Source organism: Aquarana catesbeiana, linkage group LG09 (assembly GCF_042186555.1).
Source record: "Aquarana catesbeiana isolate 2022-GZ linkage group LG09, ASM4218655v1, whole genome shotgun sequence".
Classification (NCBI taxonomy): Eukaryota; Metazoa; Chordata; class Amphibia; order Anura; family Ranidae; genus Aquarana; species Aquarana catesbeiana.
The window spans coordinates 90,535,699-90,551,484 of record NC_133332.1 but is presented as its reverse complement, the minus strand read 5'-3'; the positions used below and the strand labels follow the sequence as shown (position 1 = coordinate 90,551,484).

The 15,786-nt window shown below is 42.3% G+C and overlaps 1 protein-coding gene across 1 annotated transcript in view; it reads right to left on the bottom strand.

Annotated features, from left to right (window-relative positions):
- Window positions 1-15,786, bottom strand: part of MSH5 (mutS homolog 5) — a 123,513-nt gene that overhangs the window by 28,441 nt on the left and 79,286 nt on the right. Inside the window, exons 16-19 of the mRNA XM_073598965.1 lie at window positions 15,622-15,709; window positions 5,975-6,161; window positions 4,692-4,818; window positions 417-566 (exon numbers count right to left, since the gene is read on the bottom strand). Coding sequence (XP_073455066.1) covers window positions 417-566; window positions 4,692-4,818; window positions 5,975-6,161; window positions 15,622-15,709 — 552 coding nt within the window. The remainder of the gene's footprint in view (window positions 1-416; window positions 567-4,691; window positions 4,819-5,974; window positions 6,162-15,621; window positions 15,710-15,786) is intronic.

Genomic DNA, 15,786 nt, shown 5'->3' with positions numbered 1-15,786 from the left:
CCTATGGGCACAATTCATGGAAGCAAGAATCAGTTTCTGTGCTTGCTGTGGTTTTTTTTATGTAAGGGGAAGTGGGACTTGTGGGATCAACCAGGTAATTGACATGAAAGGAGGCAATGAAAGGAATGCAGATTACAATGTGAAATATACACATGAACCAACACACACACATTAAAAAAGGGTTTTTCTTTTTGAGTACCATACACTTTCAGGTGAATCTGCCATATTGCAAAATACCTGTGATTGAAGCCCCCATATTCTCTAACTCCAGGGCTGCATTTCAGTTCCAAGACAGTAATGCTGAGCCTATTTACCTTCACTGAGTGTGTCCTCATTGACCTTAAACATGTGCGCAGCACAGGAATTAGAGGAAGGCACCTTTTATCTGAGGTTTCTCATGCACAAGAAATCCACACCTGGTTTAAGTCAATCATAAAAGTAGACAAGCCGAGTGATACAGATTCCCGTGTTTGTAAGCGTGTAAAGATCCCATCGATTGGCCCGATCTCAGCATATGAGGCAGGGACGTAGCTTCCGATCATAGCCATAAAGACAATTAGGCCAACCTAAGAAAGTGAATAGAGGGGGATACAGTAAGAGGTATCAGGCTACTAGCAGACATTCAGCAAGATTTTAAATTCTGTAAATTGTATAAAAAAGTACTGCAACTAAAAAAAAAAGTTATATTTACAAAATGCTGGAACTAGACAGTGTTAGAGAATGATGCTTTTTAGAAACCAGCATTGTATATGATGCTTTAATTATTTGAAGATTGAAAAGCAGACATAAAAAAAAGATTGTTTGTCTGACAAGAATAGGCAAAATATTCCACCTCTACAGACCAATTATTCTCATGTCATTCATCTCTTGCTGGCTACACACATATTAAATCAGGTATTTTTTTCTGCGATGTATGTATATATTTTCTAAGCATTCAGCACACAAACAAAAACAAATAATGTTTTTTCTGATCAGATTTTCTAATCCTTGTGCCCATAACTTCTTTGGACTAACTGTAAATATAGGACTGAAAATTATTTGAAAAAATAATTATACATGCTAAGGTTTTTAGATTAAGATTAAACAAGTATTGTATGATGCTATACTTTATCTGACTTAACCAGCACACATGGGACTGATGGGACACAGCAGCATTAAATAACATAATAATTAATCAGAACAATGCACACACTCATAACTTTAATGGGCTAAAATTACCACAGTTTATTTAGGGTGTAACCCAAATTAACAATATACTTTAAATAACCACCATAATAAAACTGACCTTGCCTTAAAGTGGTTGTTAACCCACTTTCCTATATTTCCAAAATCCATGTTTTCTCCTCATACAGTGTCCCTCTTCCTCTGTGTTTTATTTAAAAAAATCCTCCTTTACCGTATTTTACAGCAGCTCCCAGCGCTCATGTAACCAGCTGTGCCTTCTCTCTGCCATCTTGCAGAAGCAGCGGGGACGCGAGGAGAGGAGAGAGGAGACACAGACAGTCCCTTGACCGCCGGGAGCCGCCGTGAGATACGGTGAAGGAGGATTTCTTTTACTAATACAAAGAGACAGCAGGGCACAGTATGAGGAGACAGAACAGATAGTAGATATATATATGTTATTCCTGCAGCAGAAGGGGGATGGGGCGGTACAGTCACTAGGTGACACACAGGGAGAGGAGGGGGAGACAGAGGAGACCGACACAGGAGAGCGGGCTGCGGCTGACGGAGGCACTCAAATAGACCACAATGTCAGGGGCTCAGCAGCCACAATTGTCGTGGTCTGTTTGCAGAGGGGAGGGTATAGCCAGGCAGGATCAGCCAGGCATTACAGGTGTTACAGGGTGCCAAATTACAAAAGCACAAGCACTGTGCTGTATAAAATGCTTTAAAGGATCAGGATCCTTTTTTTTTTTTTTTTTTTTTTTTTTTTTTTGGGTTAACAAACGCTTTAAAGTTATAGACCAAAGCAAGCCATAAAAAAGTCAAAGATACACATTGTCCATCCAGGGCTAGACTGGATGACTAATCCCTGCTAAATAAAACTGTAACAACTTTCCAAATAAACAGAAAACGAAAGGGCGGATGGTAAGCAGTGGTCTGTCCTTCTCAGGCAGTCTGGCTGACAGTGAGAAGGGAGAGTATTATATAGCTGCTTGCTTGATGATAAAAAGCCCACTGCAAAAAGCAGATAATTATAAGACTGCCACTGGGGAATGCTGAAACCCTGTTAAAATTGCCAACATATAAGTACAAGGGATAGGGCGGAGCAAAGTGTCCCTTGTCCGATTGTCCCCACTAAACACTAGAGAAAATGGGTCATTCGTTTTCTTTAGATTCAATCAGGATTGTCAGTCATATTTGGGAACACTATCATTAAATTTGCCACCTGTGCATTTGTTGTGTCACTTGTAAAAGAAGGCTAGCCCTGTAAAAGAATCTTATATTTACAGTGGCGTATCATCCATGGGTACAGGGTGTTCACTGCACACAGGCCTCCGAGGAGAGGGGTGCCCACTGTGACCCACCCTGCACACATGGATGATTGTTCCTTGGTTCACAGCTGGGGGTGATCGGTAAGGCAGGAGGGACAGCTGTAAGCACTGAGTCCCTGCATGACAGCTGCTTCTCCTCCTCTCCCTCCCGTGGCTATCAGTGCTTACAGCAGTTCCTCCCGCTGCACCGATTCTCCCGGGCTGTTCTCTGTGTCCTCCTCCTCCCATTCTCCTCCGCTCCCCCTGTTCTCTCCCAGCCCACTGTGTCCTCCTTCTCCGCTCCCCTGTTTTCCTCCTCCTCTGTCCTCCATTCTCCTCTGGCCTGCTGTGTCCTCCTCCTCCTCCGCCCCATCTCTTCCCCCGCAGCCAGCTTCCTCATCTCCTCTCCTCTCCCACAGGCTGCGGGGGATGTGTCAGGATGGAGAGCGGCAGAAGGGGCCGGTAAATATGTAATTTACTGGCCCCTTCCTTTTCTGAATTGAACACAGAGAGCGAGCGTTACCGAAACGCTCACTATGTCCTGTAATAACTGAGCAGAGTAATCCTGTCTATTCATCTTTAATGCCGAGAAAGGAACTGGGGAATCTGTGTCCTCAGTCCCTTTCCCTGTCTCAAAAGGGGAGATGTCAGGGGTCTGTTTAGACATCTGATATCTCACTAAATACCACTGACAAGGCTAATTAAAAAAAATAAATAAAAGTATTAAAAAAAAAAAAAATGTAAAAAAAAAAATTATCAAAAGATATAATTGTAAAAAAAAATAAAAATAAAAAACTGACAACACCCCCCCCTACACTGTCCACTGCCCCAACTCCCACCCCCTCCCCCAAAAACAAATTAAAAACAAATTGTAAAAAAAAATAAATACATAAACATAAAAAACTGACACCATCATCTGCCCTACTGACCCCGTCCACTGCCTCATACCCTCCACCCCTTCCCCAGAAGCACTGTAAAAAAAATATAAAGAGAAATATTGAAAAGAAAAATAAACAAAATTGTAAAAAATAATAGATAATAAAAACAAAAAAAACAATTGACGCCGTCCACTGTCCTACTGACACTGGACACCCCCCCCCAATCATTGTGAAAAAAAAATACAAAAACAAAATTGTAAGAAATTATTTTATATGAAATATGAAAAAAAATACTAAAAAATTAAATTGTAAAAAAATAATAAAAAAAAATAAAAAACTACTGACGTCCACTGCCTTACTGACACAATCCTGAACATAATTCCCAACAACTGTACACTCTGCACACCTCATCTGCACATTTTACCCACCACCATACAACTCTGCACTCCTCTTCTGCACATAATACCCACCTCCATACATTCTGCACTCCTTACCTGCACATAATAACCACCACCATACACGCCACACTCCTCTCCCTGCACATACTACCCACTGCTGTACACTCCGCACTCCTCTCCTGCACATACTACCCACCAAACACACCCCACTCCTCTCCTGCACATACCCACCACCAAACACACCCCACTCCTCTCCTGCACATACTACCCACCAAACACACCCCACTCCTCTCCTGCACATACTACCCACCACCAAAAACACCCCACTCCTCTCCTGCACATTCTACCCACCGCCATACACTCTGCACTGTACATTCCCTATTTAACATTACTGCATTCTGCACTATGTAAGCCATCTCAGACTCTATTAAACCACACCACATTTAGCCACGCCCAACATTTAGCGCAATTTGAGCCACGCCCATTTTTTCACCACGGCCCACTCATTTCATGATACGCCCCTGTATATATACTTAACTTTCTGGCTGCACATGTCTTGAAGCAACACTGCTTCCCGGCCTGCAGGCATCCAAACCTTCCAGATCATATACCTTTTACCCATGTTGTCTTGTACTACATGTAGCAAAATTCAAGCTTGCGGGGGGGAACAACAGCATGCAGCAGCAGGTGCAGATGGAATACCTGCAGCAAGCAAGGAGCAGTGAAGCGGTGGCATTTTAAGTCATAGTCCACCAGAAACATAAGAATTGATGGACTTCTATTACAGGTCAGGGTAACTTTAAAAGGGGTACACTGGGATACATGAGTAGATAAAGCGTCACAAGTTACTGGCTAGGCTTACTGAGCTAACTTACTTTTGGACTTTTTTATCACCAATGTTTTATCACTTATACTTTCCTACCATTGCCTGTTACCATTACCTGTTTTAGATACACACTTTTTCCACATGAATTGGGTCCTGTGAGGATTTTTATTCTCTTTTCTTTTTCACAGGTCTGAGCTGGATTTGGAACAAAAGTTCCAGTGCAGAATACCATTATGGGGTGTCTAAGAGTCAGATAGACAAGAAAAAACGAGAAAGTGAGATAATGAGAAAGGGAAAATAGCATAAAATTTATGGCTTGTTATAAAACAATAAGCCCATTGTGCAGTAACAACTTTATGTGCTGCAACAAACTAATAAACAGTAAGTAAATACAATTCCAATGTTTTACTACACCGCAGTTTGAAGCGTGTATAAAACTTTACATATGCTAACAAATAATACTCTCTGGTAGCACAAAATTAACATACAAGTGCTCTTATCACAAAAAACTTTAAAAAGGTGCCAGTGAAAGTGATATTGACAAAGTTCATGCATCCATCCGTGATGCCTTCATATGAAAAATTGATAAGCAAATAAATAAAATAAAAATTAAGTCAATATTCTTGTTGCAGTGCACCACACTAGTGTAATTCATCCAATCTTCCACCACTGTGCAAGACATGAGCACCTCTCCTCCTTAGAGACCACACTCACCAAAGGGGCGACAACACATACTCACCAAGGGTGTCAGAAGTCGGAAGTGACAAAACAACAGAATTGGACTGTAAGGTGACCTGATGTGACGTCAGATGCTAACGCTAGACCGGAAGTGATTCCAAGACACATGTTATGCAACTGGCAAGTGTAGTGAGACAACCTGACAAACAACTTCTGTTGAGCACACACTGATTAAAATCCACCCGGCCCCTGCTGAATCACCTAAATTTCAATCAGTGTATGGCCAGTTTTTTTGTAATGCTTGAACTGGTATTTGCACTGTGTGGCTTACTGCAGACATACTCAAAATGGACATATGACTTGGACTAAGGCTGGCTATAGATATGAGATAGTGAGTCAATGATATGACTTTTGAAAGAACTTGATCTTCATACACATGGACAATCATTTCAGTTGTATGTGTTCTGATAACCATGGTATTGGCATTATCTGGGGTAAACAACGATTGTCCTGGCACATTCGTTTCAAAGATTAATTTTCTAATCCCAATTATTAATGCCAATTCTGAATCAGCTGAAGCTTTTTCATATATAAACTATACATGTTTTGTTTTTTTTTTTTAAAAAATACCTTTGATTTTGTTTGTCTACCCCTTCAAGAGGTACTACAAATTACTGATATCTTATAGACACAAAAAATGACACCTCGTCTTCTCTTCACCTGCCTTCCTTTATAGTTATAGTGTTCTTCTGGGTGTAGCAGGGGCGCACATATCCATTCTCACGGGCAACAACAGCCATGGCGAGAAGCGCATCCAACTGCCCAACGTACTCAATGACCTCGTGTAGGACAGCCGACCTTTCCAGAATCAACGTCTGCAACTTATGCATGATCATGGTCTCGTGGTCTGTTTAGGAATGCAAACATATTATTTAATCCACTTTTTGTAGCACTCTCTCAATTCCATCACTTTAGGCTCTTCTCTTTGAGAAATTTTACTATACGTTTTGTATTTTGGTGTACTGCATCCTAAGTTATTGTCAATGTTTTCTCCAATTTATATGACTGAAATGCAAAGTTGTAATTTGGACGTGAAGAGAAAAAGACAGAAAAGTATGCAAATGGCAAATAAATTTACCAAAAAAAAAAAAACTGAAAAAAAAAATCACTTGGTTTTGAATGGAGCTTCTCTAAATTCTCATAATTGAAAATAGAGGATAAAAGGTGGAGTAAATCAGGTGTTTCTCAACCTTTTTTTCAGTCAAGGCACCCTTCAAAATTATGGACAGACTTAAGGCACCCCATTCTAAAATGTAAAAACTATTCCAATAGCTTTACATAATACAGCAACATCTAGGACACCCAATGTTAGAGGTGATTTTTTTCTTCCAAAGCAAATACACTTTTGCACACTGGTACTGACTAGTATTCCAATATTTCTCTTCTCCCTCAATTTCTCTCCATCGGTCAGCTAATGCGACCCCAGTGCTGAGGGAGAGGTGCACAGAAGGGTCAAACAAGGATGCTGTGGAGGCAACAGACATCCTTCTCGTCAACTGATAATGTCATTAGTTCTTAGAATGCCAGGGTCTAGAAAGTAGTAATGGTGCATAATGAAAATCTGTGGCTTTGTGTATCTAAATAGCAGGTTTCATCCACCTGCTGGCTTGTATAAAATTGATCAATTTTTAGGCAATTTACCAAGGCACTTCTGAAGAAGCTTCAAGGCACCCAGGGTGCCTGGGCTTGAAAAAGGCTGGAGTAAATGATCAACAAACAAAATATGTTCAGTCTTTATTATTTGCCCTTTATCTGTAAAATAAATAATACAAGAAGTGTAACAGAAATAACCTTGTTATTTTAGTGTATACAGTGCCTTGAAAAAGTATTCATACCCCTTGAAATTTTCCACATTTTGTCATGTTACAACCAAAAAACGTAAATGTATTTTATTGGGATTTTATGTGAGAGACCAACACAAAGTGGCACATAATTGTGAAGTGGAAGGAAAATGATAAATGGTTGTCCAAACTTTTTACAAATAAATATCTCAAAAGTGTGGTGTACATTTGTATTCACCCAACTTTACTCTGATATCCCTAACTAAAATCTAGTGGAACCAGTTGCCTTCAGAAGTCATCTAATTAGTAAATAGAGTCCACCTGTGTGTAATTATGTCTCAGTATAAATACAGCTGTTCTGTGAAGCCCTCAGAGGTTTGTTGGAGAACCTTAGTGAACAAACAGCATCATGAATACCAAGGAACACACCAGACAGGTCAGGGATAAAGTTGTGGAGAAGATTAAAGCAGGGTTAGGTTATACAAAATTATCCCAAGCTTTGAACATCTCATGGAGCACTGTTCAATACATCATCCGAAAGTGGAAAGAGTATGGCACAACTGCAAACCTGCCAAGACATGGCCGTCCACCTAAACTGACATGACGGGCAAGAAGAGCATTCATCGAAGAAGCAGCCAAGAGGCCCATGGTAACTCTGGAGGAGCTGCAGAGATCCACAGCTCAGGTGGGAGAATCTGTCCACAGGACCACTATTAGTTGTGCACTCCACAAATCTGGCCTTTTTGGAAGAGTGGCAAGAAGTAAGCCATTGTTGAATGAAAGCTATAAGAAGTCTCGTTTGCAGTTTGCGTGAAGCCATGTGGGGAACACAGCAATCATGTGGAAGAAGGTGCTGTGGTCAGATCAAACCAAAACGTTACTTTTTGGCCTAAAAGCAAAACGCTATGTGTGGCAGAAATCTAACACTGCACATCACCCTGAACACACCATCCCCACCATGAAACATGGTGGTGGCAGAATCATATTGTGGGGATGCTTTTCTTCATCAGGGACAGAGAAGGTGATCAGAGTAGATGGGAAGATGGATGGAGCCAAATACAGGGTAAGAAAACCTCTTAAGAGTCTGCAAAAGGCTTGAGACTGGGCCGGAGCAGGACAACAAACCTAAACATACAGCCAGAGCTACAATGGAATGGTTTAGATCAAAGCATATTCACGTGTTAGAATGGTCCAGTAAAAATACAGACCTGAATCCAATTCAGAATCTGTGGCAAGACTTGAAAATTGCGGTTCACAGATGCTCTCCATCCAATCTGACAGAGCTTGAGCTATTTTGCAAAGAAGAATGGGCAAAAAGGTCACACTCTAGATGTGCAAAGCTGGTAGAGACATCCCCAAAAAGACTTGCAGCTGTAGTTGCAGTGAATGGTGGTCCTACAAAGTATTGACTTAGGGGGACTGAATACAAATGCATGCCACACTTTTCACATATTTACCGTATTTAATCGGCATATAGCACGCCATTTTCCCCCTGAAAATCGGGTGCAAATAGTGTGTGCGTGTTATACGCCGATACTTGCATTGGGCTGAGGCCCTCTGTAACAGGAAGTCCTGTCTCCTGGGCCAGCATTGGACCAGTGTTCTGTCTATCATAGAAGCCGGTCCAGGAGGCGGGACTTTGTATTAAAGAAGCCGCTGAGTAAGCAGGAGATCCTCGCTCTATGCAATCTGACGTGAGGCTGCAGATGGGCATGGATCAGGCTGCAATAATGAGGCTGCAGATGGGCACTGATCAGGCTGTAAAGGTGAGGCTGCAGACGGGCACTGACCAGGCTGCAATAATGAGGCTGCAGATGGGCACTGACCAGGCTACATTGATGAGCAATGGTGAGTCTGCAGATGGGCACTGATAAGGCTGCATTGATGTGAACTGACCCTTATTTCGCTTCAAAAGTACTATATTTAAAATTGTATTTTTTTCCTAAAACTTCCCTTGCGTGTTATACGCCGTAAAATACGGTATACGTAAAACCTTTTGAAAAACATTTATCTTCCACTTCACAATTATGTGCCCATTTTGTGTTGGTCTATCACATAAAATTCCAATAAAATACATTTACGTAGTTGGTTGTAACATGAAAAAATGTGGAAAATTTCAAGGGGTGTGAATACTTTTTCAAGGCACTGTATGTAATGAGAGAACCCTACCTACGGCTGTAGATGAGCAAAAGTTGGGCTATGAGATGGCTTCCCTTTTAGTGCTGGAAACCTCTTGCATTTATATATATATCCAGAGTAAGTCTCATGCCGCGTACACACGAGCGGACTTTCCGGCATACTTGGTCCGGCGGACCAGAGTCCGCCGAACAATCCGACTGTGCGTAGGCTCCGGCGGACTTTTTCTCAAAAGCCCGCTGGACTTTTTCTCAAAAGCCCGCCGGACCTAGATTTAAAACATGGCCCCGCAGGGCGCCCCCTCCCCCAAAGCACCCACCCCGCCATGTTGAGGGCATGCGGCCTGGTAGGGTTCAGGAGGGGGGGGCGCTCGCTCGTCCCCACCCCTTTTCCTGACCGGCCGGGCTGCGTGCTCGGATTGGGGTCTGGTATGGATTTTAGGGGGGACCCCACGCCGTTTTTTCGGCGTAGGGGCTTTCCTTTATAATCCCTACTAGACCTAAGGGCCTGGTATGACCCGCGACGGGGCTCGCAAGGTGTCAATCTCGCCGATAAAAGCGGCAAGATTGACTTACTTTTCTAGCCCCGTTGTACCCGAGTCACGTTCAAAATGAACGGACTTGTCCATGTGTGGGCAAGTCCGTTCATTCTGAAAGTCCGTCGGAAAGACGGGCGGACTTAGCCCGTCGGAAAGTCCGGTCGTGTGTGGGCAAGTCCGTCCGTTTTAAAGTCCGGTGCACCTGGCGCACAAAGTCAGTCGGAAAGTGTGCCGGACCAAGTATGCCAGAAAGTCCAATCGTGTGTACGCGGCATAAGGGGAAAGTAATACTATGCTATAGGACCCCTAACCAGAGGGAGGAGGCAGACCTCCTATCACAATTTCAATTAACGGCAAGAAAGGGAAGTGTCCTTATAATGGGGGATTTTAATTATCCAGACATAAACTGGGTGGAAGGAACCGCGCATTCATCTAAGGCTCGCCAGTTCCCAAATGTCTTTCAGGACAATTTCATGGGTCAGATGGTACATGCACCAACTAGAAACAAAGCGTTACTAGACCTACTGATTACCTCCAAAGACCTGATCACGGATGTGGAAATATAGAGCAATTTAGGAAACAGCGATCACAGGTCAATTAGTTTTAGTATAAATCACAAAAATAGGAAACATAATGGGATTACAAAGATACTGAATTTCAAAAGAGAGAACTTCCCTAAATTACGATCCTTGCTAGAAGATAATAATTGGGATAACATTTTAGGAACAAAGAACATGGAGGAAAAATGGGTATGCTTTAAGAGCATATTAAATAAGGGCATTAGCCAGTGCATCCCAATGGTAAATAAATTTAAAAGGAGCTAATAAAAGTCCTGGGTGGCTAAACTCCAACGTAAAAATGCATTAAAAAAAAAAAAAAAAAAAAAAGGAGAAGGCCTTTAAAAAAAAAAATACCAGGCTGAGGAATCATCAGCATTCCAACTGTACAAAGAATGCAACAAGAAATGTAAGAGTTCAATCAGGGCGGCTAAGATAGAACACGAAAGGCACATAGCGGAGGAGAGTAAAAAAAATCCCAATAAATTCTTTAACCGGTTCCCGACTGGCGCACGCCGATGTACGTCGGCAGAATGGCACGGCTGGGCAAATGGACTTACAGGTACGTCCATTTGAATTCCCCGCCGTGCCATTGCATGTGCGACGCGTGAGTCGGGTCGCGGGTCCCGCGGACTCGATCGCCGCGGGGATACCCACGATCGCCTCACGGAGAGGATGAACAGGGAGATGCTGATTTAAACAGCATCTCCCCGTTCTGCCTAGTGACAAGTGTCACAATAAAAATCGCTGATCGCCGCCATTACTAGTAAAAATAAAATTATTAATAAAAATGCCATAAAACTATCCCCTATTTAGTAAACACTATATCTTTTGCACAAACCAATCAATAAACGCTTATTGCGATTTTTTTTTACCAAAAATATGTAGAGTACGATCGGCCTAAACTGAGGAAAAAAACTTTTTTTTATATATTTTTGGGGTAATTTATTATAGCAAAATGTAAAAAATAATGCGTTTTTTTCAAAATTGTCGCTCTTCTTTTGTTTATAGCGCAAAAAATAAAAATCGCAGAGGCGATCAAATACCACCAAAATAAAGCTCTATTTGTGGCCACGTCGCACGACCGCGCAATTGTCAGTTAAAGCGACGCAGTGCCGAATCGCAAAAAACGCTCTGGTCAGGAAGGGGGTAAAATCTTCCGGGGCTGAAGCAGTTAAGTACATAAATAGTAAGAAAGGGAGGTCAGATCATATTGGTCCCATAAAGAATGACGAAGGGAATCACGAGGGAATTAGGGGGCTTCAGTAACCAAACCTGCAATGTTTATCCTCATGACATGTCACAGGAAGCACCCTCATGGCTAACAGAGGACAGAATTAGAATTATGCCCCGTACACACGGTCGGATTTTCCGACGGAAAACGTGTGATAGGACCTTGTTGTCGGAAATTCCGACCGTGTGTAGGCTCCATCACACATTTTCCATCGGATTTTCCGACACACAAAGTTTGAGAGTAGGATATAAAATTTTCCGACAACAAAATCTGTTGTTGGAAATTCCGATCGTGTGTACACAAATCCGATGGACAAAGTACCACGCATGCTCAGAATAAATAAAGAGATGAAAGCTATTGGCCACTGCCCCGTTTATAGTCCCGACGTACATGTTTTACGTCACCGCGTTCAGAACGATCGGATTTTCTGACAACTTTGTGTGACCGTGTGTATGCAAGACAAGTTTGAGCCAACATCCGTCGGAAAAAATCCTAGGATTTTGTTGTTGGAATGTCCGAAGAAGTCCGACCGTTTGTACGGGGCATTAGACTTGAAAAACTTAACATTAATAAGTCACCGGGACCAGATGGCTTGCACCCGAGGGTTCTTAAGGAACTCAGTCAAATAATTGCCAGACCATTGTTCCTAATTTTTGTGAACAGTCTACTGACTGGAATGGTACCAGCTGATTGGAGAAAAGCCAATGTAGCACCAATATTTAAAAAAGACCAAGTTACATCCCTGGGAATTACAGACCAGTTAGCCTAACATCAATAGTATGCAAGCTCTTGGAGGGGATGATAAGGGACTATATACAAGATTTTAGTAATGAGAACGGTATCATTAGCAGTAATCAACATGGATTCACGAAGAATCGTTCTTCCCAAATAAATCTATTAACCTTCTATGAGGAGGTGAGCTGCCATCTAGATAAAGGAAGGCCTGAAGACGTGGTGTATCTGGATTTTGCAAGAGCATTTGATACAGTTCCCCATAAACATTTACTGTACAAAGTAAGGTCAGTTGGCATGGACCATAGGGTGACTACATGGAGTGAAAACTGGCTACAGGAGTGAGTTCAGAGGGTAGTGATAAATGAGGAGTACTCGGAATGGTCCGTGGTGGAAAGTGGGGTCCCCCAGGGTTCTTTCCTGGGACCAATCCTATTTAATTCATTCATAAACGACCTGTAGGATGGGATAAACAGCACAATCTCTGTATTTGCGGACGATACTAAGCTAAGCAGGGCAAAAACTTCTCCACAGGATGTGGAAACCTTGCAAGAAAATCTGAACAAATTAATGAGGTGGGCAACTACATGGCAAATGAGGTTTAATGTAGAAAAATGTAAAATAATGCATTTGTGTGGCAAAAATATTGATGCAATCTACTCACAAGGGGGAGAACCTCTGGGGGAATCTAGGATGGAAAAGGACCTGGGGGTCCTAGTAGATGACAGGCTCAGCATTGGCATGCAATGCAAAGCTGCTGCAAGCAAAGCAAACAGAATATTGGCATGCATTAAAAGGGGGATTAACTCCAGAGATAAAAGAATAATTCTCCCACTCTACAAGATTCTGGTCCGGCGGCACCTGGAGTATGCTGTCCAGTTCTGGGCACCAGTCCTCATGAAGGATGTGCTGGAACTGGAGAGAGTCTAGAGAAGGGCAACAAAACTAATAAAGGAACTGGAGGACCTTAGTTATGAAGAAAGTTTACGAGCATTGAACTTTTTCTTCTCTGGAGAGGAGACGCTTGAGAGGGGATATGATTTCAATGTACAAATACCATACTGGTGACCCCACAATAGGGATAAAACTTTTCAGCGAAAAGGAATTTAATGAGACACACGGCCATTCACTAAAACTAGAAGAAAAAAGGTTTAACCTTAAACTGCGTAGAGGGTTCTTTACTGTAAGAGCGGTAAGGAAGTGGAATTCTCTTTCACAGGGGGTGGTTTCAGCGGGGAGCATCAATAATTTCAAAAAACTATTAAATAAGCACCTGAACAGCCACAACATACAGGGTTATACAACGTAATACTGACATAAAATCACACACATAGGTTGGACTTGATGGCCTACTATGCAACTGTGTGTAAATCTAAGTTTACATCTATGCGGCTTCGCTTGATTCGTTTTTCAGGCGCGTTTTGCAGTGCATTTTTAAACCCACATTTTATTTATTTATTTTTCTTTTTTCTCTTTAACCACTTCAATACTGGGCACTGCATTCCCTGATGAAGTCACTTGATCGCGACGCTACGCGTCAGAACAGATAGGCACCGGAAGTGACGTCAGGTTGCAAGCTCGTCGCTCATGGTGCTGTGTTTTGTTTGTATACTTTTAACGTTAGTACTATATCGGCTGCTTTTTTAATAAACGTATCCAGTTTCGATATACTTCACGATCTGGGTCCCCATTCTTTTCTTTCTCCTCTATACACTGCATTGGACCTGGAGCTCCTCTTTTATTTCTATTGCTGAGTTACACAGAGGAGAAACCCTTACTTGTCTACAGCAGGAACCCGGACTACCTTGGTCATCTTTATACTTACCTTATGGCGGTAGGGTAAGGGACCGCCCTACACATAGGTGTAATTGCACTGAAGAAACTAATCACCAAGTCACAAATTTTTGGATCTGCACAGAGTGTCATTTGGAGCAGCACTTTATGGCTCCAGTTCACTCTTATATGGACTTATTCTATACTAGTAGCACTTTAATATTTATCTGAAGAAATACTTATGTGGACTTTTCCATCACTTTAATATTAGCCTATACAAAGATTGTATTTCACTATTGTCACTTTTATCACTTGCACTTTATATTTATTCATTTATAGTGGCTATTCTCTAGTACTGTACGATTAGCATTTAGGATTTATTCCATATGTGCTTTATTGTATGTCCACTATTATTATTATTATCTGGTGTTTGCTGCAACTAGGATATTTATTCCTGTTAACAGGGGCAGCACAGGAATATTCCTTCTTCTTAATACTGGGCACTTTCCACCCCTCCTGTCCAGGACAGCTTTCAACTTTCAGCGCTCTCGCATTTTGAATGACAATTGCGGTCGTACAACACTGTACCCAAACTAAATTTTTATCATTTTGTTTCCACAAATAGAGCTTTTGGTGGTATTTGATCACCACTGGGGTTTTTATTTTTTGCTAAACAAACGAAAAAGAAAAAAATGTTTTTCTTAGTTTCTGTTATAAAATTTAGTTTTCTCCTTTACCGATGGGCACTGATGCGTTTGCACTGATATGTAGAATTGATGAGCACTGATAGGCGGCACGGATATGCAGCACTGATGGGCTACACTGATATGCAGCACTGATGGGCACTGGATAGGCAGCACTGATGAGACGCTACTGACAGGCATTACTGATTGGCATCTGAAGGGCACTGACAGGCGTTGCTGATGGGGCACAGATTGGCAGCTGATGGGCACCTCTCATGGGCGCTGCGCTGATAATCAATGTGCTGATTATCAGTGCAGACCCCCACCCCCCCCACTGATAGGAAGAGTCGCCGATCGGCTCTCCCTGTTAGCGTGAACCGAGAAAAGCTGTTTACCAGCACTTCCTGGTTTACGCTGTGATTGGTCACAGCTGATCACGTGGTAAGGAGCCTCCGTCATATACTCCTTACCACGATCGGAGATGCGGTGTGTCAGAGTGAGACACAGCACCACCGATCGCTGTGGGCCTCCGCTGGAGTGCGCCGGCATATTATCCTGTAAGACGTCATATGACATCCAGTCAGGATAACAGAACCACCGCCCGGCTGTAATTCTGCTATAGGCCGGGCAAAAGTGGTTAAACACACTGTATATAGCTGGTTTCTAAGCAAAGCACCTCCCCCCCCCCCCGAAGCCCCCGTGTTGGGGGAATGCGGCCTGGTATGGTTTTTATTTTATTTTGCCCAGATATTCACTTTTATAAACATTGTTTTTAATCATTGCATGTTACGAAAGAAAATGCAGCTTTATGGTGTTTCTTGCATTTTGACATTGTAAGCAAAGGCCTACATGACCTAATGTTTTCAGTCTCACCTCTGATCTCAAAGTGGAGGTCTCCAAGCACTGCATCCAGCTCTTTGGTCCGTGCACTTCTGTAGTGGAGTCGATCTTCTGCTAGAAACTGTTGAGAACAAGCAGATGAAATTTTGGGTTAACCTCAAGCTTTTTTATGCCTTGATCTCTTGTGGACAGATTACT